General features: G+C 40.5%; 2 protein-coding genes across 9 annotated transcripts; one reads left to right on the top strand and one right to left on the bottom strand.

Annotated features, from left to right (window-relative positions):
• The first annotated feature begins 1,934 nt into the window (after positions 1–1,934).
• LOC128199332 (uncharacterized) lies at positions 1,935–21,431 on the top strand. 7 transcript variants are annotated; one of them, XR_008251982.1, is made up of 4 exons: positions 1,935–2,411; positions 3,618–5,396; positions 5,881–12,799; positions 16,767–17,279. XR_008251982.1 is itself a non-coding variant. In XM_052888392.1 (3 exons), exon 2 carries the CDS (start codon positions 5,916–5,918, stop codon positions 11,472–11,474), a length of 5,559 nt encoding a protein of 1,852 aa, XP_052744352.1. In that variant the 5' UTR covers positions 3,715–5,396; positions 5,881–5,915; the 3' UTR covers positions 11,475–11,490; positions 21,019–21,431. The 7 variants fall into 7 exon arrangements, 2 of the variants coding, with proteins under 2 accessions (XP_052744352.1, XP_052744351.1); XR_008251985.1 differs by lacking the exons at positions 1,935–2,411; positions 16,767–17,279 and adding an exon at positions 21,019–21,431 and having other exon boundaries at positions 3,724–5,396; positions 5,881–11,490; positions 12,697–12,799; XR_008251981.1 differs by lacking the exon at positions 1,935–2,411 and having other exon boundaries at positions 3,724–5,396; positions 5,881–11,490; positions 12,697–12,799.
• On the bottom strand, positions 18,179–21,380 carry LOC112053066 (mitochondrial pyruvate carrier 2-like). Of its 2 annotated transcripts, none has more exons than XM_024092342.2 (3): positions 21,245–21,380; positions 21,126–21,166; positions 18,179–18,536 (listed from the first exon to the last, which is right to left on the bottom strand). In XM_024092342.2, the coding sequence occupies exons 1-3, from the start codon at positions 21,327–21,329 to the stop codon at positions 18,315–18,317; spliced, it is 348 nt and encodes a 115-aa protein (XP_023948110.2). In that variant the 5' UTR covers positions 21,330–21,380; the 3' UTR covers positions 18,179–18,314. The 2 variants fall into 2 exon arrangements, with proteins under 2 accessions (XP_023948110.2, XP_023948109.1); XM_024092341.2 differs by lacking the exon at positions 18,179–18,536 and adding an exon at positions 19,208–19,800.
• Positions 21,432–22,099: the final 668 nt, after the last annotated feature.

Raw genomic sequence — 22,099 nt, forward strand, 5'->3', positions numbered from 1 at the left:
GACATGCTCTTTGGTACACTTTTCAAGACAATAGACAGAGAGTTTAGTAAAATTTTTAACTTTAAACGCATTAATGCTAGCCAAAAATTAAAGTTTAGCGAATGGGCTACTGTAGGCATTTACAAAAGTAGAGACAAACTGTACGAGTTGTACGAGGAAAAACAATATACTCAAACGCGAACTTATTTAGATTATGTCAAAAGTTACTCAAAAATTTTCAAACGTGTTTGTATTCTTGCGAAATCGTTACACATCAAACAGAAAATAATTGAGTCTGAGAACAAGATACAAACCACCTGGAATATAATTAATAGAGAATCAGGAAAAATCAAACCGCGGGATATGAGTTTTGAATTAATTGTCAATGACAAAAAGGTAAACACTGATATCGAGGTTGTTAATGCCTTTGAAGATTTTTTCCAGAATGTTCCTATCTTGTTAACTGATTCACTAGATTCGTCTGCTACGGAAGCCCAGAGACTATTAAGAGGCAATGTTAAAGAGTGCAACGTTCTTTTTGAATTTCACCACATAACTGTATCAGACATTAATAAATCTTTCAATTTGTTAAAATTAAAAAGAACCGGAGATCTGTGGGGCATGTCAGTGAAAGTAATATCTAATATAATTGATGTAATTGCTCCCCACTTAGCCGTTATTTTTAATGAATGTGTGGACTTAGGTATTTTTCCGAACCTAATGAAGCATGGCAAATTGATACCACTTTTTAAATCAGGAGACAAATCAGATCTTAATAATTATAGACCGATTACAATATTGCCAACACTTAGCAAGGTCTTTGAAAAAATCATATTAAATCAACTTTTATGTCATTTTAATTTAAATAACTTGTTTCATCCTGAACAGTATGGTTTTACAAAAGGTCGCAATACAACTGATGCAGGGGCTAAACTTTTAAAACATATTTATGAAGCATGGGAAGGTTCTAAGAATGCTATTGGTGTGTTCTGTGATCTGTCCAAGGCGTTCGATTGTGTTGACCATAACACCCTTCTACTCAAGTTAAGCCACTATGGCATCAAAAGTGTTGCACTCGATCTCATTGCCTCTTATCTCAGTGATAGAACGCAGAAGGTATGCATAAATGATATAAAGTCGCACGGTTCCACTACCATAATGGGCGTCCCACAGGGTTCAATTCTGGGTCCTTTTCTATTTTTAGTGTACATAAACGATTTACCATACCATGTCAGCGGCATATGTGAGATTGTACTGTTTGCTGATGACACATCCTTAATTTTTAAGTCCGACAGAAATAAAGATAACTCTGACGACGTAAACCGTGCCATATCGCATGTGTCGCATTGGTTCACTGCAAATAATCTACTTTTGAATGCCAAGAAAACTAAATGTATTGAGTTTTCATTGCCAAATGTTAAAAATTTAGATAAGTCTATAATGATCGATGGTGAAACACTGGAAATGGAGAGTTCCACAGTTTTCCTGGGAGTGACCTTGGATTGTAAACTTCAGTGGGGTGCTCATATAGAAAAACTGTCTGGTAAACTTAGCTCAGCGGCATTTGCCGTGAGAAAAATAAGACAGTTTACTGATGTTGATACAGCTAGGCTTGTTTTTTTTGCGTACTTTCACAGCGTAATGTCTTACGGTATTTTATTGTGGGGCAAGGCTGCCGATATACAATCTATATTTGTTCTTCAAAAAAGAGCAATTCGAGCAATATATCAATTAAAATCACGCGAGTCCCTTCGTCAAAAGTTTAAAGAAATAGGTATACTAACAGTAGCCTGTCAATATATATATAACAGTATAGTATATGTAAGACAAAATATTAATTTGTACAAACGAAAAGGAGATTTAAACCCACGTCTTACTAGACACGGGCATAAGTTAGTTATTTCTGCATATCGTCTCCAAAGAGTAAAAAAATCTTTTGTAGGTTTGGGTGTACTCTTCTATAATAAGATCCCCAAGACTGTGATGGACCTGCCAATGCATAGCTTTAAGCAATGTGTTAAAAAACATCTACTTAGTCGAGGGTACTACAACATTGATGAGTTCCTTAATGATAAAGATGCTTGGAGGTCGTTGGATCAGCTTCCACCTTCACACAGAAAGTAAAACTATAAAAAATGTAAACAGTAATTGTTATCAATTGTAAATTATAATACTGTATGACTTTTTCAAAAGAGCAACTGTTGAGTTTCTTGCCGGTATCTTCTCAGCAGAACCTGCCTTCCGAACCGGTGGTAGAATCTTTACAAATAGTCAACTGACGTGTCAAAAGTGCTTGTAAACTGAGCCTGTCGTGAATGATGTCACGAAAATTAATAGTAATATCGAGGAAGCCCAGAGGAGCTCAGAGGATAGCACTCAGAGTGTCCGACAAAGTCAACAGGGTTGCCAAGTCTGAAGTCTGAGATTCGAAGGTAAGTTTCCGAACGTATTCTAGATTAGTAACTTGTCAAAGGTACTTGATTAAAGGTAAGTTTCTAAACGCATCGTCGGAAGTGTACAACAGTTTGAACTATAACATTAACTGTTGCGGTTGGATTCCTCACTTTGTCGGTGATCCGGAGTGCAGCAGGTAGCAGCTTGAACTCCAATCATAATGTGAGTCCCTAGTTTATAGATTGATTCTCATAATTTTTCACAAGTGATATTTCCTATAACTACTCCCTTAATATTCTTTAAATATATGAAAGGTTTAAATGTGTATCAAGTTAATCATAATACTTCCAGAGATTTATGTGATTTTAAGGGATTGAATTTATCTAATTATAATACACGCGTTGGGGGGGTAACCAAGGGTCCCTTAAACATATACAATCAGTTCAAAGGGACCCACAATAGAGAAATGGGCCTAGCCAGGTTGGCCGTGCACGCTAAGAAAAGATACCGATGAGTGAAATTGTCCCGCCCCCAAGTCTTTATATTAGGGTAGAATAGAATGTAGTATGCCATGTTGGGCTTCTTTGTTGGTTCTTCTACCGAGATTGGCGGCCGTTGTCTCCGGTAGAAGTGGACCCACGAACGCCGTCGCGGACGGCTGGGATCCATGCAGATCCCTACTTACGACGTTCTCTCATTGAGCAGAAACGCTGAATGGGAGAACGGGCCCCGCATCCGCTGCATAAACAGCAAATGGGTCGGTAAGTTAGAAAGGTTGTATCGCAGGCCACATTATCTCTTCTAGATATAAAGGGATTAAGAACCACGGCAACCTAGTCCCCCAAATAAGTCCACACAGTTACTCTCCACCAAGGAAGAGAGTCGTGGCAGTTCCGTGAGACCACAGTTCTTTCCGTACAGAGGAAAGCAAAGGCAGAACTCATAAGTCCACAGTCGTTCTTAATCCCACTGCCTTAAAGGCCACAGACATTGACAGACAAGGAAGTAGGAGCGCTCCGTTCAACGATTCCCCAAATTGGTCATGTAGGAAACTATAGGATCTAACCCCTGTAACAAAGTATAAATTCATGAATCATATGTAGATAACAAGTTACGGTCAGGACAACCTATATCTAGGGCTTCAACACTACCTTAGTTGCCTAGAGTAACTCGAAGGTCAGTGTTACAGCCGGCAGACACAGTATCGAGTTGCTGTGTTTGCCCGGATTTATTTCACTTTCCAGAAACCAGCTGTGGTGATAGAACCTTAGATTAGGAGAGAAGTTTCATGCGGAGCAGATCATAGTTCCTCGACACACCTACATGTTGGGCAATCTACTAAAATATGTGAGTTCTCAAACTTGTATATCTATCAATTCTTTTTTATTTAATTGACGCTGGCCCTATAGCTCTCAGGCTTATACTATATGGGGTTAAACAATCAGGGCAAAGCGCCACATGGTGGAGGTGCTGGGATACAGATAATAACTATTCTATGAACACCAGTAACTAATTACTTACTATTGAAGTAAAAGAGAGATAAGGTTTGACAAAGTTGACAATGTTTGTGAACTCATAGATTTTAGATAGCAAGTTATACACTAATAAAGTAGAAAGAATCAATAAATTTATATTTATGAATATATCACAGTACACAGTGGCAGACATAGGGTTGTGAACTAGAATATGCAATGTATGATTCATTTAGAACAGAAAATTTCCTTTGCCAATCAAACTTAAGGTTGTTGGTACGGGGTACATTCAAGAAGTGTGAGGCATCATAATAAGCTGACAGTATAGATATGGTTTAGTGTAAGACTTAAGAAATATATTAAAAAAGAAAAAAAAAAAAAAAAAACAAAACAATAATAATAATAAAATAAAAATATATATATAAAGTGAGAAAGGGATGATATAGGCATTAGTGAGTAAATCATTTATTTTAAGAAGACAATATTGGTATGAAAGCTGAGAAAAGATTCATAGACAGTGTAGGATTCAGTATCCATATATCATGTCTTGAGTAGGAATAGGATATTATACAATATTAATAATTATTATTATGCAATATGTTATTTAATATTAAACTGGACCGTGTGGCTCAAGTGTTTATGGGGTTCAAGATTATGTCTCAAACCGCGAAGTTTAATTATAATTTATTTGTTTATTAGTGAACATTTACAAATATTAAGGAATAATGAGAAATAATGTATATAAATTAACCTACATTTATCACAATCTAAATTATTTGTTATTAAATCACATGCAAGTATATAAATTTCTAATTTGATCTATAGTTCATCATTCATCATTAACAGCCCATATTCAGTTCACGGTTGAGCACGAGTCTCTTCTCAAAATGAGAGGTCAGTGGAGAAAATCAGGTCTTAGCCCGCCACTCTGACCCAATATGGGCTGGTGGGTTTCGAGCGCGTAAAGTAGGGGAAAACTAATTGTGCATGTGTGTGTGTGATAAATATGTAGCCTATTATTCGGATCATAAAAGTATCATTGAGTGTGCAGGATTTTTCAACCTTTTGAGGAGCGTGATATTAAAATTCGTAACACAATTAAATTGCACATAAAAGAAGGATAGAGGTGCAGGCTCGAGATCGGATTCGAACCTGCACCCCCCGAGTCAACGACAGAGATTATATTTACGGAGTTTTATCGATCTATGGTTTTTTTTTTTTTCGAGTTTGACACCGACAAGTCATCATGACATATCATATCGCGCCCATAGATTTATTTGACAACTGACACTGACAGATACAAACTATTTACATTGTAAATTTCATCAAGCGACTTTAAAGGATAATTGAAAGTGATAATTATAAGGGAAAATAAGTAATAACAACACGTATAATTAATAAAGTGAAGACAGTCGCGGTCTATTACCGATGTAAGATACAAGGGAAGTTCTTCAAAACTTAGTTTGATCTTGCATCCGAAAGATTCGTAGTGACAACTAAACGGTTTAAAGAGTGTTTATCAGTGTTTATTTAAGACTTGTGATTTCAATGGTAGGTATGTCATATATATATATATATGTTATAAACAGTGTTCAAGGTTCTGATGAGAATTTAAGAGGAGTTATGTTAACAAGCGTTAGTTGGTTTGACCAAGGAGATATGAAGCAGATAATTTCATCATTTAGTAACCATTTCATGTCAGCCGGTGACAATTGCAAAAGTAACTAGTGACATTATCTCAGTAGAAGAGAGTTGTATTTAAATTTATTTTATGAATCTAATGTAAGGTTACACTGAACACATCTAGTAGGAATCCGAACATTGTTTAATAAGATTTTTTTTGAGACCATGGGGCGAGCCGAGCTACACGTGATAGTTTACTATTTATGTAGGTAGAGTCTAGGTGAATTTATTTCAATATTAGTTACTTATTTGTCTATAAATTATTTATATTCTCTGTTTGGAGATTTATTGGTATACCAACACCAATGTCGTACTGTAAAGAGAGTAAGTGATTGGGTATTTGTTTGAACAGAATATATACACAATCAGACCGGAAGTTGACAAGTAATGGAGGGGTTATTGACGATACTACACCAAAGAAAGGAAAAACTACGTACTTTAATTGAGAATGCGTCCACTCTCATGGTAACATTTGAGCATACTACTACTGAGAATCTAGCAGCGGTAATCCAAGAAGCGGAGATTATTGCGTCAAGATTACAAACGTTACTTACAAGACTAACAGCTGAGTTGATAGAATACTTCAGACTGAGTACCGAACAAGCAACCGATGATATCTCAGAAATTTCAACCGTACAATTAGAGGCAGAAGATGTGTTGTGCGAGCTTAACGTGAGGATTAAAGGAAAGATTAAGGAAAAGGAACAAACTACAAACATAAATAAAGAAGCTAATCCTAACGCAAGATTACCCAAATTATCATTACCTGAATTTGATGGTGATATCCTCAACTGGGCTACTTTTTGGGATCAATTTAGCTCAAATATAGATCAAAGAAACATACCAGAGGTAGATAAACTACTATATCTGAAAGCGTCCCTAAAGAATGAAGCGAGTAAGTTGGTAGAGGGTTTAGAAACGACTCACAGAAATTATAATATAGCTTTAGCAACTCTGAAAAACAGGTATGGGAAGGAGAATCATGTCATTGATGCACACTACGCTGCGTTGTACCGTATAAAGGCTTCGAACGATGTGAATATTACTAGAATACGGGAAACATTCAACAATATAGAAAGGCATCTAAGAGTGCTCCATTCACTAGGCGAAGACATAGATCACAATCATTTACGGTTCCTGTTAATGGAAAAATTTCCTAAAGAGATAATCTATGAAATGAAGATGAAACTAGCCAACGACTCCATCAGTGAAATAAGAAATTGTTTAGAGAAAATAATTTCGGCCAAAGAAGATGCTCTCAGGATATCCAACAACACTTCAGAAGAAAGCTACACCACCCAAACGCTAGTAGCAAATCAGTTTCAAAGCAGAGAGAGAACTTACAATTACAGAGATAGGAATGAGGTTAGAGATAATCAAGGCGATAGTAATAGACGGGTATACGAAATGAATAGGAACAACTATAATAATAATAGAATGAGATATAAACGGAAACTCGAATCCTCTGAGAAGGAGAGAAATGGAAAGAAACCACGGTCACCCTGTGTCTTCTGCAAAGGAGCTCATTTTAATGATCAATGTACGGCTTATCCGACTGCAGAGGATCGACAGAGGAGATTAAAAGGTAGATGTTATTTATGTCTCATGGAAGGACATACCAGACAGGAGTGTAAAAAGAAAGGATATTGTGTGCACTGTCGGACCGAGGATCTTCATAATCGTGCTCTCTGTCATAAGGAATTTCCCTCGAGAATAAAGAGGTTGAATGAGTCATCACAAAACAACGCGGATAACACAAATGTTATGTCACAGATAAACTCGACCGGCACAGTTTTTCTCGAAACAGCCATAGTCTTTCTCAAGACGGGAGGAACCAGCAGTAGAGACATAAAGTGCCGTGTACTCTTAGATTCAGGGAGTCAACGATCATATGTGAGAAAATCTGTTATAGATAAACTAAAATTACCAATTGAAGAGACCAATAGACTTTCGGTTTTCACCTTTGGACAGAAAACACCACAAGAAATAAACAGTCCTTTAGTAAGATTAGAACTTCAAACGAGAACTAATAAAATGTTAACTATTTATACAAATGTCATACCATATATAACACAAAATATTCCTTGTCCTAACATAGAATTAGGTCAAAGAAGAGATCAGTTTATTCTAGCAGACGATGGGTCATTATCGACACGTGTAGATATTTTAATAGGAAACAACTATTATTTTAATATTATTAACAAAGACAAAGAAGAAATAAAACCAAATTTATTTTTGGTAGATTCCCACCTAGGATGGATAGTATCAGGAGAAGAGGACTCCAGTCCACGAGACGAGCTATCGGCAGTCACTTATCTTCAGGCCTGTGTCGATACTAGACTACACCGACCAGATCCACCTTTGGACAAAGGAGATATGAACGCGTTGTGGGATTTAGAATCCCTTGGGATTACTGATTCACCTAGAACTAGCAGCGAAGAAGAAGCAATTAAGAATTTCAATGAGAATATGGAAGTTATAGATAAAAGATATACAGTTTCGTGGCCATGGATAGAGTATCCACCGTTATTACCCAAGAATTACGGATTAGCAGTAGGGCGTCTAACCTCATTATTAAAACGTTTAGATTTAGAGAGCTTAAGAGAATATGACAATATTTTGAAAGAACAGACCAATAAAGGTATAATAGAAATATTATCACACCCGACTCGTAAAGAATGTCATCCAATACATTATTTACCACATCATTGTATTCAACAGAAAGGGAAACCTATAAGGATTGTCTATGATGCATCAGCAAAGATAAAAGATAACAAAAGTTTGAATGAGTGTTTATATAGAGGACCCCTTATGTTAGAAGACTTAACCGGGTTATTGATACGGTTTAGGGTACACACAGTTGCTTTGTCAGCAGACGTAGAGAAGGCTTTTTTACAAGTTGCATTGCACAAAAAGGACAGAGATGTGACTAGATTCCTCTGGCTTAAGGACTTGACGAAACCTGTCACAGAAGATAATATCATTTGTATGAGATTTTGCAGAGTACCATTTGGCATAATAAGTAGCCCATTTTTGCTAAACGCGACGATAAGATATCATTTATCTAGAAGCACAGATACAGAAATTCAAGATATGGCTAAAAATATATATGTTGATAATCTAGTCACTGGAACGTCATCAACGTCGAAAGCTTTAAATTTGTACAAGAATTTAAAAGTAACATTTGAACAAATGTCCATGAATCTGAGAGACTGGAGCTCGAATTCTAAAGAATTTATGTCAAGTATTCACGATAAATTTACAGGGAAACAAATCAAGATATTAGGTTTAAATTGGGATTTAGAAAGAGACTCACTGCAATTGAAGTTTGACGTTAACACTTCAGCTGACAACAAAAGAGAAGTACTTAAAGTGATCGCTTCTATTTACGACCCCTGCGGTTACGCTGCGCCATACAGTTTATCTGCTAAACTATTTTTTCAAGAACTTTGGAAAACTAAAACTAAATGGGATACTAAGTTTACAAGTCAGATGGCAGAAGAATGGTTAAGAGTTCAGAAGCAACTAGAGGTAATAAGCAAGATTTCAATTCCCAGATGCTACATAGCAAGCCCTAAAGACCACAATTATCAATTACACTGTTTTACAGACGCTTCCCTTAAAGCCTATGCTGCAGTAGTATATATAGTAAACGGGAAAGAGAAAAATTATGTAATGGGTAAATCCCGACTAGTACCTATAAAGGATCAAGATCATCTGAAGATACCGCGGTTAGAGCTATTAGGAGTACTGATTGGAAGCCGACTTGTTAAATTCATTCTTAAGAATCTTCCTATAAAAATAACACAACAGTTCCTTTGGACTGATAGTCAAATTGTCATAGAATGGTATAAATCATCTAAACTTTTAACACCGTTTGTGTCAAGAAGAATTCAAGAAATCAAAAGTAACAAGGAATTAATTATAAAACATGTACCATCAGAATTAAATCCAGCAGATATAGCAACAAAACCATCGGACATATTAGAGAACAAAAGGAGATGGTTAGAAGGCCCAGAATTTTTAACACAAGTACCACAAGTATGGCCGCAGTTAGCACCTACGGTCACTTCTCTTTCGCTCGGGGAGGATCTTCCGAATGAGACAATGGAAGAAGATATTGGAACAACAGAAGCGGGTTCTATGAGATGTAATGAGGAGACAGAAATAAATGATACAGATGAGAAGGAACAAAGTAAATTAGAGGAAATAAGAAAGATACAAAATTTACATTTTAAAAATGAGATTCAAGGGAAAGAAACTAATTTAAGCCGGAACTTGGGTTTATATCTTGATATTGATGGAATACTAAGATGCAGAGGAAGAATGAAGAATACCAATTGGTCTTTTGACAAAAGATATCCTATTCTACTACCACAAGATTCGGATTTAACAAATACATTAATTACAAAGACTCATAATGAGAATTACCATGTAGGTGCTAATCACACATTGAGTATAATTAGAGAGTCATACTGGATTCCACAGGGTAAACGTCAGGTTCAGAAAATATTAAGGAAATGCCCTATATGTATTAAACACGGTGGAGGACCTTATAAGTTACCACCAACACCAGCTTTACCATCTGAAAGGGTTAATTACAGTTCACCATTCACTTTCACTGGTTTAGACTATCTTGGACCAGTTGTAGTTAAGAACGGTATGAGTACAGAGAAAAGATGGATTTGTCTTTTTACGTGTTTGGCAATACGAGCTATACATTTGGAAGTAGTACAAGACCTTACAGCAGAAGAAGGCCTTAGAGCTTTAAGAAGAATGATAGCTTCCAGAGGTTTACCAAAGGTTATTACATCTGACAATGCCGTACAATTTAAACTAATTTCAGAAATTTTAACACAACCATATTGTATAGAGAACAAAATACAATGGAGATTTATACCAGCTCTCACACCATGGTTCGGCGGATTTTATGAACGTTTGGTGGGAATTGTGAAACATTGCTTGAAGCGTTCATTACAAAAACATCTTCTGAAGGATAACGAATTTAACACCATAGTAAGGGAGATTGAAGCTGTAGTAAATACACGGCCCCTCACCTGCGTAGATAGTGAAATAGAACACATATTGAAACCGTCAGATTTCCTAACATCAGGTAACTGTATATCAATAGAAGCTACAGAGACAGATTCTTCAATACCAGGTACCTCAAGGAAACAGGATCTTATACAATGTTGGAAAAGAGCACTTAAGATTCGAGAAGAATTTAAAGAAATGTTTTCAAATCGTTATCTTTTAAGCCTACGAGAAAGATACCAACATTCTCATAAGGAACCAAGGATTACCTCGAAGCTTGACCCTCGAGTAGGGCAAATAGTTCAAATAAAAGGGGATTCCAAGAACAGAGAAAGCTGGAAGGTGGGAAAGATAATAAACCTCATCAAAGGGAAAGATGATCTTTCTAGAGTAGCTCAGGTTAAAGTAGGGGAAACCGTTTATACCCGATCTATTTCTCACTTATATCCACTGGAGTTAGATGAAGAACAAACATATATTACATTAGAAGAACCAACATCTGATAATAATACTACGGTTTCTCCAGAAAAGAGTTTCCAAGTTTCATTCGAAAGAGATACCATTGAAGATGTAACAGAAACCATCCAAGAAGTAGAAAGTAACTCATCTGAAAGTATTGATAAGGTCATCCTACAAAATGAGGAATTACCTACACAGGCTCAACAAATAGAAGAGTCCGCTATAGAAAGCATACCTACTAACCAGTCTGCAAATATTAGATCTAAGCGAGATGCTGCTGCTAGGGCCCTTCAAAGGATCAGAGAGTGGACGCAAAATTTAGTTACTTCGTTTTTGGCGGGGAGTGTCGTGAATGATGTCACGAAAATTAATAGTAATATCGAGGAAGCCCAGAGGAGCTCAGAGGATAGCACTCAGAGTGTCCGACAAAGTCAACAGGGTTGCCAAGTCTGAAGTCTGAGATTCGAAGGTAAGTTTCCGAACGTATTCTAGATTAGTAACTTGTCAAAGGTACTTGATTAAAGGTAAGTTTCTAAACGCATCGTCGGAAGTGTACAACAGTTTGAACTATAACATTAACTGTTGCGGTTGGATTCCTCACTTTGTCGGTGATCCGGAGTGCAGCAGGTAGCAGCTTGAACTCCAATCATAATGTGAGTCCCTAGTTTATAGATTGATTCTCATAATTTTTCACAAGTGATATTTCCTATAACTACTCCCTTAATATTCTTTAAATATATGAAAGGTTTAAATGTGTATCAAGTTAATCATAATACTTCCAGAGATTTATGTGATTTTAAGGGATTGAATTTATCTAATTATAATACACGCGTTGGGGGGGTAACCAAGGGTCCCTTAAACATATACAATCAGTTCAAAGGGACCCACAATAGAGAAATGGGCCTAGCCAGGTTGGCCGTGCACGCTAAGAAAAGATACCGATGAGTGAAATTGTCCCGCCCCCAAGTCTTTATATTAGGGTAGAATAGAATGTAGTATGCCATGTTGGGCTTCTTTGTTGGTTCTTCTACCGAGATTGGCGGCCGTTGTCTCCGGTAGAAGTGGACCCACGAACGCCGTCGCGGACGGCTGGGATCCATGCAGATCCCTACTTACGACGTTCTCTCATTGAGCAGAAACGCTGAATGGGAGAACGGGCCCCGCATCCGCTGCATAAACAGCAAATGGGTCGGTAAGTTAGAAAGGTTGTATCGCAGGCCACATTATCTCTTCTAGATATAAAGGGATTAAGAACCACGGCAACCTAGTCCCCCAAATAAGTCCACACAGTTACTCTCCACCAAGGAAGAGAGTCGTGGCAGTTCCGTGAGACCACAGTTCTTTCCGTACAGAGGAAAGCAAAGGCAGAACTCATAAGTCCACAGTCGTTCTTAATCCCACTGCCTTAAAGGCCACAGACATTGACAGACAAGGAAGTAGGAGCGCTCCGTTCAACGATTCCCCAAATTGGTCATGTAGGAAACTATAGGATCTAACCCCTGTAACAAAGTATAAATTCATGAATCATATGTAGATAACAAGTTACGGTCAGGACAACCTATATCTAGGGCTTCAACACTACCTTAGTTGCCTAGAGTAACTCGAAGGTCAGTGTTACAGCCGGCAGACACAGTATCGAGTTGCTGTGTTTGCCCGGATTTATTTCACTTTCCAGAAACCAGCTGTGGTGATAGAACCTTAGATTAGGAGAGAAGTTTCATGCGGAGCAGATCATAGTTCCTCGACACACCTACATGTTGGGCAATCTACTAAAATATGTGAGTTCTCAAACTTGTATATCTATCAATTCTTTTTTATTTAATTGACGCTGGCCCTATAGCTCTCAGGCTTATACTATATGGGGTTAAACAATCAGGGCAAAGCGCCACAGAGCCTACTTGAAATAAATGATTTTTGATTTTGAACAACGATAATCATATGACAAGGTCCTGATTGTCGAAGCTACGAGTACCATAGGTACTTCAATTATAACAACCTTCGCTTGCTCGGTGTGCAGTAGCTGGCGAAAGATGGAATTTAGATGAAGGTAAGCCGTAAGAAAAGGAAAACGTGAACGTGATACAAACTCCGGTTTCTCATATATCCATACATATTTTTTTTATATTCATTACAACAATGAATATGTATGGATTTTTAAAGGGCAACCGGACGGGAATCAGTTTCCTTTGACTCTTCGCCGCTGGTACATCCGCAAAGTCTTGCATAACAAATAACTGTCGCCAGGCACGCTCAGAGCGACCCCTGTTGGCTCAGAATTCCGTACGTAGCGTGGGGCGGCTGTAATTGTGCGCAGCGACTTGCGACCCGACTCGCAGACCAGCGCGTACCACGCCGGGGCAGCGGATGTAAGGTGCCGCCAGCAACTGGTATATCGTCCGTATATCTGCTATAGCAGACGGGCGACAGGCAGCTTCCCTGGGGCACACCGGCGGGGATGGGCCCGTACCGTGGACAGGACGTCTTCAACCGCCACTTGAAAGCGTCTGTCTTGTAGGAAGTGCCCGGTGCGAAGGATGCCATTGAAGAGCCGCGTCAGCGTCGCTCGTGGAGGAAGGTGACGCAGGGCTTCGTTAGTGGCTCTATCGGAGCCGGGTGCTTTGCGTAGTTTGGTTCGTCGAATCATCCTTAGGACTTGTCCAGGGGAAAACACGACGGGGTCCCCTGTCGATTCTATCGGCAACTCGAAGTAGTCCTTCAAATGCTGCTCGATGGTATCTTCTTGTTGCACATCTGTGGTCGGGTTCGGTGTAAACTGCGACTCCAGAAAATCCTCGAAAATCTCCGCTCGGTAACGGGTGGTACCGTCACTGGCCACGAGGGGCCTAATTGGAGGGGGTTTTCCGCAGAGACGGCGGCAGAAGCGGTGAATGCCTGACCAGTCGCCACCAGCTCGCTCAATGGTTAAGTGCCATGATTCGGTGGCATTCGTTTCGAGCGCTTTACATCTTGGATCGGTGGCCGGAGAACTACAAGCTTTAGGCCAAACCGTCCGTATATTTATTCAAAACAATGTGGGCCCTATCATTGGGTAGGGCCCGCCCCAAAATTACATCCAATAAAAAGCACTACATTAAATTATAATTAACTGTTACACACATGCATGACTACCTCACCGCCTTCCTCCGCACCACTCTCCGCTGGCATCCTAATATTGTCGATTGAACTAGTGCAAGTCGTTTGAGCCCCTAACTATTGAGCCAATTTTGATGAAACTTTCTTATGCGTTGATTTCGGAAACTTAAAAACGATCAGACCGAAATTATCAAGTTACCCTAATAACCTCGGCTTGAACCAGTGCATTATAGGATCAGGATTTAAAATAAAAGAGGTGTTATGAATATTAGATAACAGCTTTATTATTAGTTCTGAGACCAAAATAGTTCATAAATTAAATCGCGACAAATTTAACGTTATTTTATATTTGAATTTCGGTAGACATGCATTTAGGAGTATATACAACAATTTACACGTTTATTGTGTAAATATCGCTAAATACTTTAGCTCCAATCTATCCCCAGCGTTTAATTGACTTAGCCGAGAGTTTTCTTGTTGGAAAATTACATGGAAACTACGGAAACCTGTCGAGTGATCATACAGAATTACAATTTACGGTTACAAGGAAGGAATCTTTATTATTCTTAAAAATAATACAAACTTATGCTATTTATTCACATACTAGTCGCATAGTTTTTTCCACTGACTTTACTTGCTTTTTCAAATACACTTTTATATACTACGATGAAAGGCCATATTCCACTCGCGCATTATTTACTATTGATTGATCCGGGACAGAATTATATACATTGAAGATATACAAAAATATTTTCAAAAATTTAGTATGAGGGCGTTATACATATAATTAATACTGAAGACTAAACATTTTTTTTTATTTTTAACCCTCGTAGCAAATAAAGGGGTGTTATAAGTTTGAGATGTCTGCTTAGACCATTATTAATGGTCTAAGGATGTCTATCTGTCTTTCTGCGGCACCATAACTCCCGAACGGATAAAGCGATTACAATTTAGTTTGTTTTTTTTTTGTACTAAAGGTGACTTAGGTGGAACGAGTGTTCTTAGACAATATGTTTGATGAAAATCGGTTGAGCCGTTTAAAAGTTGTGGGGGGTGAAAGTGGGACTAAATAACCGAATGTCTGCAAATATACTCGAGTGGGGTCTCAAATGAAAGAGCAAGTCTTTTTCATTTGAGACCCCACTCGAGAGTAGTAATAATTTCAGAACATTGGGGGCTATTTCAATTTTATGTCTGTCTGTCTTGTCTATTTGTTGCCTGTGCAGAAACTACTAAATGAATTCAAATGGAATTTTACACGATTTGAGACCATTATGGTCTCAAACCGAGGAAGGTTATACCTATGATAATTTTTGTCGCGTATAGTATCAGAAGTGGTAGAAAGTTTGTATGTCTGCCTCACACCTCTACTCGTCAAAACAAACATTCCACATCGAGATTGGCTTTAGTAAATATATTACGTCAATGGTTCTTTTACTATTAGGTACTAGGCAAGGCCCCGCCGTTTCTCGGTCCTCTAAAACACGGGGATAAAATTTAGTTCAGCCTATGACACTCACAGATAACGCGGCTTTCTAGTGGTAGACGCATTTTCAAAATCGGTTCGAGATCCAGAGATTACCCCCTACAATACCACTTTACCTCTTATTACTTACCTACAATTGGCTGAAACCGGATTGCGGCGGCGTAGTGATGTTTGCTTGCAGTTTATCTGAAAGTTACTTTTTTACAATAGGTAGTTACGTAGCGAGACGCTCAGCCGCTTCACATATCTAATAATTATGCAAATATGATATGTGGATAGTGCGAGTGTCGAGTGTACCCAGTGTATCGTCACTGGCGCGAATGTAGCTCATGGTTGTACTCAACACGAACTGATTGTAATGTTTAGGAATAAGTAGGTATTGTTTAGTAGGAAGGTACCTGTTATAATAGATTTTATTTTGAATCAAAGGAATTATCCATTCGTGAAGTACTTAAGTGCCTACATAAATAGATACGCAATTGTAGGTAGGTACTTGATCTTGATAAATAGGTAAGTAGGTAATATTCAACAGGTATCTCTCACTCTACGGTGACCTGTAGGTAAATAAGACCAGGTAGGTACTTATTTTCGTAATTTTACAAACATAGTTAAATATTCTTTGTAAGCAAGGCATGTACGAAGTACCTACCTATCTACAATGATAATTTCAGTTTATAATATCATTGCCCTACCGCCTCCACTATAACCTTAGACCATTAACCAGGAGTATGAAAAACATTTGTACCAAGTTTCGTTAAAATCCGTCGAGTAGTTTTTGTTTCTTAATTCTTTGTAAATGACGGGGTGTGAACATACCATGCGGCGAAAGCTTAAAAAATTGAGTAACATCTCCCGTTTTCCCAACATTTCCCTTCACTGCCCTGCTCCTATTGATCGTAGCGTGATGAAAAGTATACTATAACCTGCCCAGGAGTATGAAGAATAATTTGTACCAAGTTTCGTTAAAATCCGTCGAGTAGCTTTTGTTTCTATAAAGAATATACAGACAGACAGACAAAAATTTTACTGATTGCATTTTTGGCATCAGTATCCACCACTAATCACCCCCTGATAGTTATTTTGGAAATATATTTCAAGTACAGAATTGTCCTCTCTACAGATTTATTATAAGTACCTATATTAATTAACCAGATTCTTATTTATAGGTACATCATACTACCATCCCCACATACCTTTGTACGGGGGTATACCTGCATTCTCTGAGCCGACGTGGTACGGGCCGGTGGGCATTCATCTTTATTTACTGTAGAGTAGGGGTAGCTGAAGGTTTACATCGGGTTTCACGCGGACGAAGTCGCGGGCGTCTGCTAGTAAAATGTTTGAATTGAGTAAGGTAGGTAAGTAAGTAACATTTAAGACATCGTCACATCGGTCAAATCTCAGCGCCTTCGACGGTTTCTCTATAGCAGCCGCGACTCCCGCCGCGTCACGTGTCCGGTGTCACGACCGCTGCGTGACCTTTCGCGTTGCGTGATGCGTGTTAAGGAGCGCCGACAAATACAACAACTACTATTAATAATAACAACATTTTTTATTTATGTAATTCAATAATAATAATAAAAATATCAATTCGTATATGAATATTACACATAATTATGTAGGTATAGTAAAAGATAAGCAGTTATAATATATTTTGGCACGTGAGAACATTGACTTTGTATACCTGTCAATTATTATTAACTTTAATTAACGCTATGAATACATGCGGTGGTTATATAATACAATTGGAATCGTAAATCCGTCGTACCTGTACGTCATACCTGCCCGGTGACCGTTGAGGTACACTTCACGTTGTACACTCACGACTTGTTATCAAGTGAAACACGTTTGTTAGCTACTCGTAGCGCTCGGGTGAGTGCAACTCAGTGACGTACTACCGCCGCAGCAATGATACGGGCCCCCCGGACTTCAGGGGCGCCTTACGTCATAAAATAAACTGCGTGCGTGGCGCTAGGTGCGCAATAGACGGGGTATATGACTAAGCTGTGGCTTCGCGCAGTTGACGGAGCGGATGACGAGGCAGTGCGCTAGGCTGTGGCGGAGCACTGGTGGCGCTAGGTGCGCAATTGACGGGGTGTATGACTAGGCTGTGGCGGCGCGTAGTTGACGGGACGTACGACGAGGCAGTGCGCTAGGCTGTGGCGGCGCGTACTTGACGGGACGTACGACGAGGCAGTGCGCTAGGCTGTGGCGGCGCGTACTTGACGGGACGTACGACGAGGCAGTGCGCTAGGCTGTGGCGGCGCGCCGGTAGCGCCAGGCGCGCAGGCACTGCACGGCGTTGGCGGCGCCGAGCGAGAAGTTGCACAGCGACAGCGAGTAGTTGACGGGGCGGATGACGAGGCAGTGCGCTAGGCTGTGGCGGCGCGCCGGTAGCGCCAGGCGCGCAGGCACTGCACGGCGTTGGCGGCGCCGAGCGAGAAGTTGCACAGCGACAGCGAGTAGTTGACGGGGCGGATGACGAGGCAGTGCGCTAGGCTGTGGCGGCGCGTAGTTGACGGGGCGGATGACGAGGCAGTGCGCTAGGCTGTGGCGGCGCGCCGGAAGCGCCAGGCGCGCAGGCACTGCACGGCGTTGGCGGCGCCGAGCGAGAAGTTGCACAGCGACAGCGAGTAGTTGACGGGGCGGATGACGAGGCAGTGCGCTAGGCTGTGGCGGCGCGCAGTTGACGGGGCGGATGACGAGGCAGTGCGCTAGGCTGTGGCGGCGCGCCGGAAGCGCCAGGCGCGCAGGCACTGCACGGCGTTGGCGGCGCCGAGCGAGAAGTTGCACAGCGACAGCGAGTAGTTGACGGGGCGGATGACGAGGCAGTAGCGCGTCCAGATGAGGCCGGTGGCGGCCAGCGTGGCGGCCTGCGTGGGCGACACCTTGTCCAGCGGCCGCCGGTACTCGTCCAGCGACGCCAGCACCAGCGCCTGCAAGCGGCCATCGCACGGCGCGCGTCAGCTCACCACTCACCACACCACGTATTGTTGGAGGATGATGAATTGGTTTAATATATATAATAATATTGAGATCAAAATATTTAAAATAAATAAGTATACTAAACGAGCAATCATTATGAAGAAATTATTGTCAGTTGAAAGAAATAGTAGTAAAAAAAAAATTAAAATAGCATTCAGCCTTCATTCACTTTCAGTTGAAGGAGCTGTATAGCTTGACCAGAAAATAAATAAAACCTGGATCGTTGTCCCAAGTACTTTAACCGTCTATCATTATTCTTCAGAAGTAATTAGTTCTTTATCTTATTCTTTTAGGGTTTCGTACCCGAAGGGTAAAAAGAGAAATAAAATATTTAAGAGGTCTCTCATTCAACGGACATGATTTTTTTGACAATTATATGGATTAAGAATGGTACGGAACCCATCGTGCGCGAGCTAGAGACGCACTTGGCCGGTTTAGTTTATTATTCAGGTCAGGCTAGCAGGCTCTCCCTCGTGGACAGTGCACGTACCTGTGGCACGCCGCCCGGCGTTGCGCGGATGCGGTTAATGAATGGCAAACACCCGTGACTGCGACTGACTGAGCGAGACGTGGCGTGAGGACGCTGACTGAGGACTGGACCACCACCAGACAAACAACTCGGGATGGTACAAAAATATATTTATCTACTTCAAAACCATACAAAAATAACAGTTGTACAATATTATTCAATAGTTATGTTTAGTTATATTTAGTAGTAATGAAGACCACAGTACCTACGAGTATCGGGTCCAATGCAATTGCAATAGTTTCTATTAATTTTATCTGTAGTACAAGTAGTCGATCATCATTCGTCGGCGGCGGGCACCGAGCTCGCGAGACTCGAGACTTATGTAGTCGCGTGTCATTTAAAATTAACTAAATAAATAAAAACATAAATAAGTCCCAGTCGGACCGCCCTTATTATCAACCTATTCATAATTCACTAGTAAACTACGTTGTCATTTCGTCGAGGTATCACAGTGGTCACTGGTGGGGCGCGCCGCGCGAGCGCTGGTAGCGGTAGGCGCGCCCCATCTGGTACAGGTTGGTGACGGCCACGAACACGTTGACCGCGAACAGGCTGTAGTTCTTGGGGATGATGACGAGCGAGTAGCGCGACCATATGAGCCCCGTGGCGGCCAGCGAGCCGCACTGCGGCAGCGACAGCGCCTCCACCGGCCGCCGCAGGTCGCCCAGCCCCGCCACCACCAGCCCCTGCGACAAGCGCGCGCTACAGCCCGCCGGCTCCGCACATTCAACGCTGCCATCAAAATGTTCAACACCTCTGACATGTTAGTATGAAATGCTTACGTTAACTGAACGGATGCACCCACAGTTCGTCAGCCCTGTTCATGAACAAAATGTGTGAATTGTATGTTGTTGAGGGTTGCAAAGTGATAAATAGTGAAATTCAGTTCCCAACTAGATGATGAGTCTGACAGACTGGCAACAACAAAAGGTTATTACACACAGAATGTTTAACAACTCACAGGATGTTATGGAAACAAGCAGACATTTCCTGACTCCCAAAAAGTTTTACAATTTGTAACTTAGCAATGTTAAAAAAAAGAGTAATATTTATCTGCAAAGAAATAAATTGATTGATTGATTGATTATATATAAGATGTTGGGGTCAAAGGAGTCAACGCGAGCTTCCCTCAACACTACACAACCTCGGGTGACATGCGGTTACCGGCAGCTGCCGCTCATTCCATGTTATTATGTTTTGAGATGCATGAACATTTCACTGACATGTTTCAGTGCACCACACGGCGGAAGAATATTACTAGCAAATTAGTTGCTAATTGGTACGGTTCCTCACACTACAATCTACTTTAATCAGAGTTATTTGTCTGCAGCCTGGATTGGCACAAAATTAATTTCAAAGTTGCTTCAATGGTAAATGCAAATATATTTTCCAAATAAATGAAATATATATATATCTGAAGGGCAACTTGCTAGTATTCAAGATTTACTGAAATATTTATTTACTTACACTTCTTTGTACACCACAATAACAAACATTTAAAATAATGAAAATGTTATGCTAAGAATAAAATAAAAATGGTATATCTATCACTTAGTGGTAATTACTTTCAGACCACCAGGTTGCTTTCTCTTTCACCTGCAGTCTCCATTCCTGTACAAATGTTGGGATGACAAGTAGCCATCAAGACCGACCATAGCCTCTCTCTGTGCCTCAGTTCAGCAATCAACTTTGAATTTATAACATTAGTTATACTACAGCCTTTCTTGATGAGTACAGTTTACTAGCAAAGTGTGAAGCGAGCCAGCAGCCAGCAGCCAGCAGCCGGGCCGCTGCACACTGCAGCAAGTGCCAGCGTTTAGGCCTCGCTACTAACTACACCAGTGAGAGAGACGCCGAATTCTCTGTTTATTTTTCTTCTATAGCACTGTTTTATATCTTTGCAGCACAGTAGTTTGAATGTATTAAGTTATTTTTTAATATAATCAAACTGCGTAATGGGTGACCCCGAAACGATTTGACCTCGTGGAATACGACGAGCAACTGTACATACCCATTTGAACGCTGGCGCCCAGAAGAAGATGGTTTTGGGACCTGGAAAGGTGATACAGTCGTGTTAGCAGGGCTGCAGGGCGGGCCAGGCGATGACCGGGGCGAAGCGCCAGTGCTTACCCGCGTCGTGCTCCCACAACGGCCGCAGGCGCGACGGCACGAAGCGGTCCGCCGCCATCACCAGCGCCTTGTACACACGCGACATGATCGGTGCAGACTTCGCTAACAGAATTAACAATGTGTATATATCCGAGCGATGTGCTCCACGACCGATTGGTCGCGTTAAGACCTTGAAATGATAAATTTACATTTTGTTTTAATTTACGTATCCTCAAGCGACGTATCTACGTAACGTGACGTCTATTCTTTTCTTGTCATTGTCAGTTGTCTTAGGCTGTCACTGTCAGTGTCAGTGTCAACTGTCACCGTACTTTATATTTCCTTCCCATAGGGAATAGGCAAAGGCCGTGTGGTACCGGTTTAAGAATAGGACCGCTCCATATCCGCTTCCCGTGGATGTCGTAAAAGGCGACTAAGAGAAAATGTCGCTAGTGGGTGGCGGTTCGAAAAAACCCACAACTCTAAGGATTCCCAAGGAGGGTTGACGTCAGGCAGGCGGCCAGTCACAAAAATAGGGCATACCCCCTAGGCGACGCGCAGGCGCAGCACCCGGCGCCTGTGGGAAATGGATAAGGGTTGTTGCATCACGGATGGGTGCGACGTAAGAAGCAAGTCCGGGAAGTAAGAATGAGGATGTTAAGCTGGAATGTAAGAACTATGACTGGGAAAGGAAGAGAGCTAGCGGATATTTTAGAAAGAAGACGTGTGACTTGTGAACATTGCTTGTTTGTAACAAGCAATGTTCACAAGTACAAAAGTCAGAGAAATTGGGATGGGTTTAAACTTTTTTACTGCGGAAGTGATGGCAAAAGGAATGGAGTTGGTGTAGTGTTCTGACGATTAATACAAATGACA

Source organism: Bicyclus anynana, chromosome 22 (assembly GCF_947172395.1).
Source record: "Bicyclus anynana chromosome 22, ilBicAnyn1.1, whole genome shotgun sequence".
Classification (NCBI taxonomy): Eukaryota; Metazoa; Arthropoda; class Insecta; order Lepidoptera; family Nymphalidae; genus Bicyclus; species Bicyclus anynana.

What these genes read in the sequence shown, in the direction of transcription:
- LOC128199332 (XM_052888392.1), top strand. Translation starts at nt 5,916, where the DNA reads ATGGAGGGGTTATTGACGATACTACACCAAAGAAAGGAAAAACTACGT.
- LOC112053066 (XM_024092341.2), bottom strand. Translation starts at nt 21,329, where the DNA reads ATGTCGCGTGTGTACAAGGCGCTGGTGATGGCGGCGGACCGCTTCGTG. An exon ending in GTTGTGGGAGCACGACGCGG is followed by an intron (nt 21,167 to 21,244) that starts GTAAGCACTGGC and finishes TCACCTTTCCAG; the next exon opens with GTCCCAAAACCATCTTCTTC. An exon ending in GGGCGCCAGCGTTCAAATGG is followed by an intron (nt 19,801 to 21,125) that starts GTATGTACAGTT and finishes CGCTTGTCGCAG; the next exon opens with GGGCTGGTGGTGGCGGGGCT.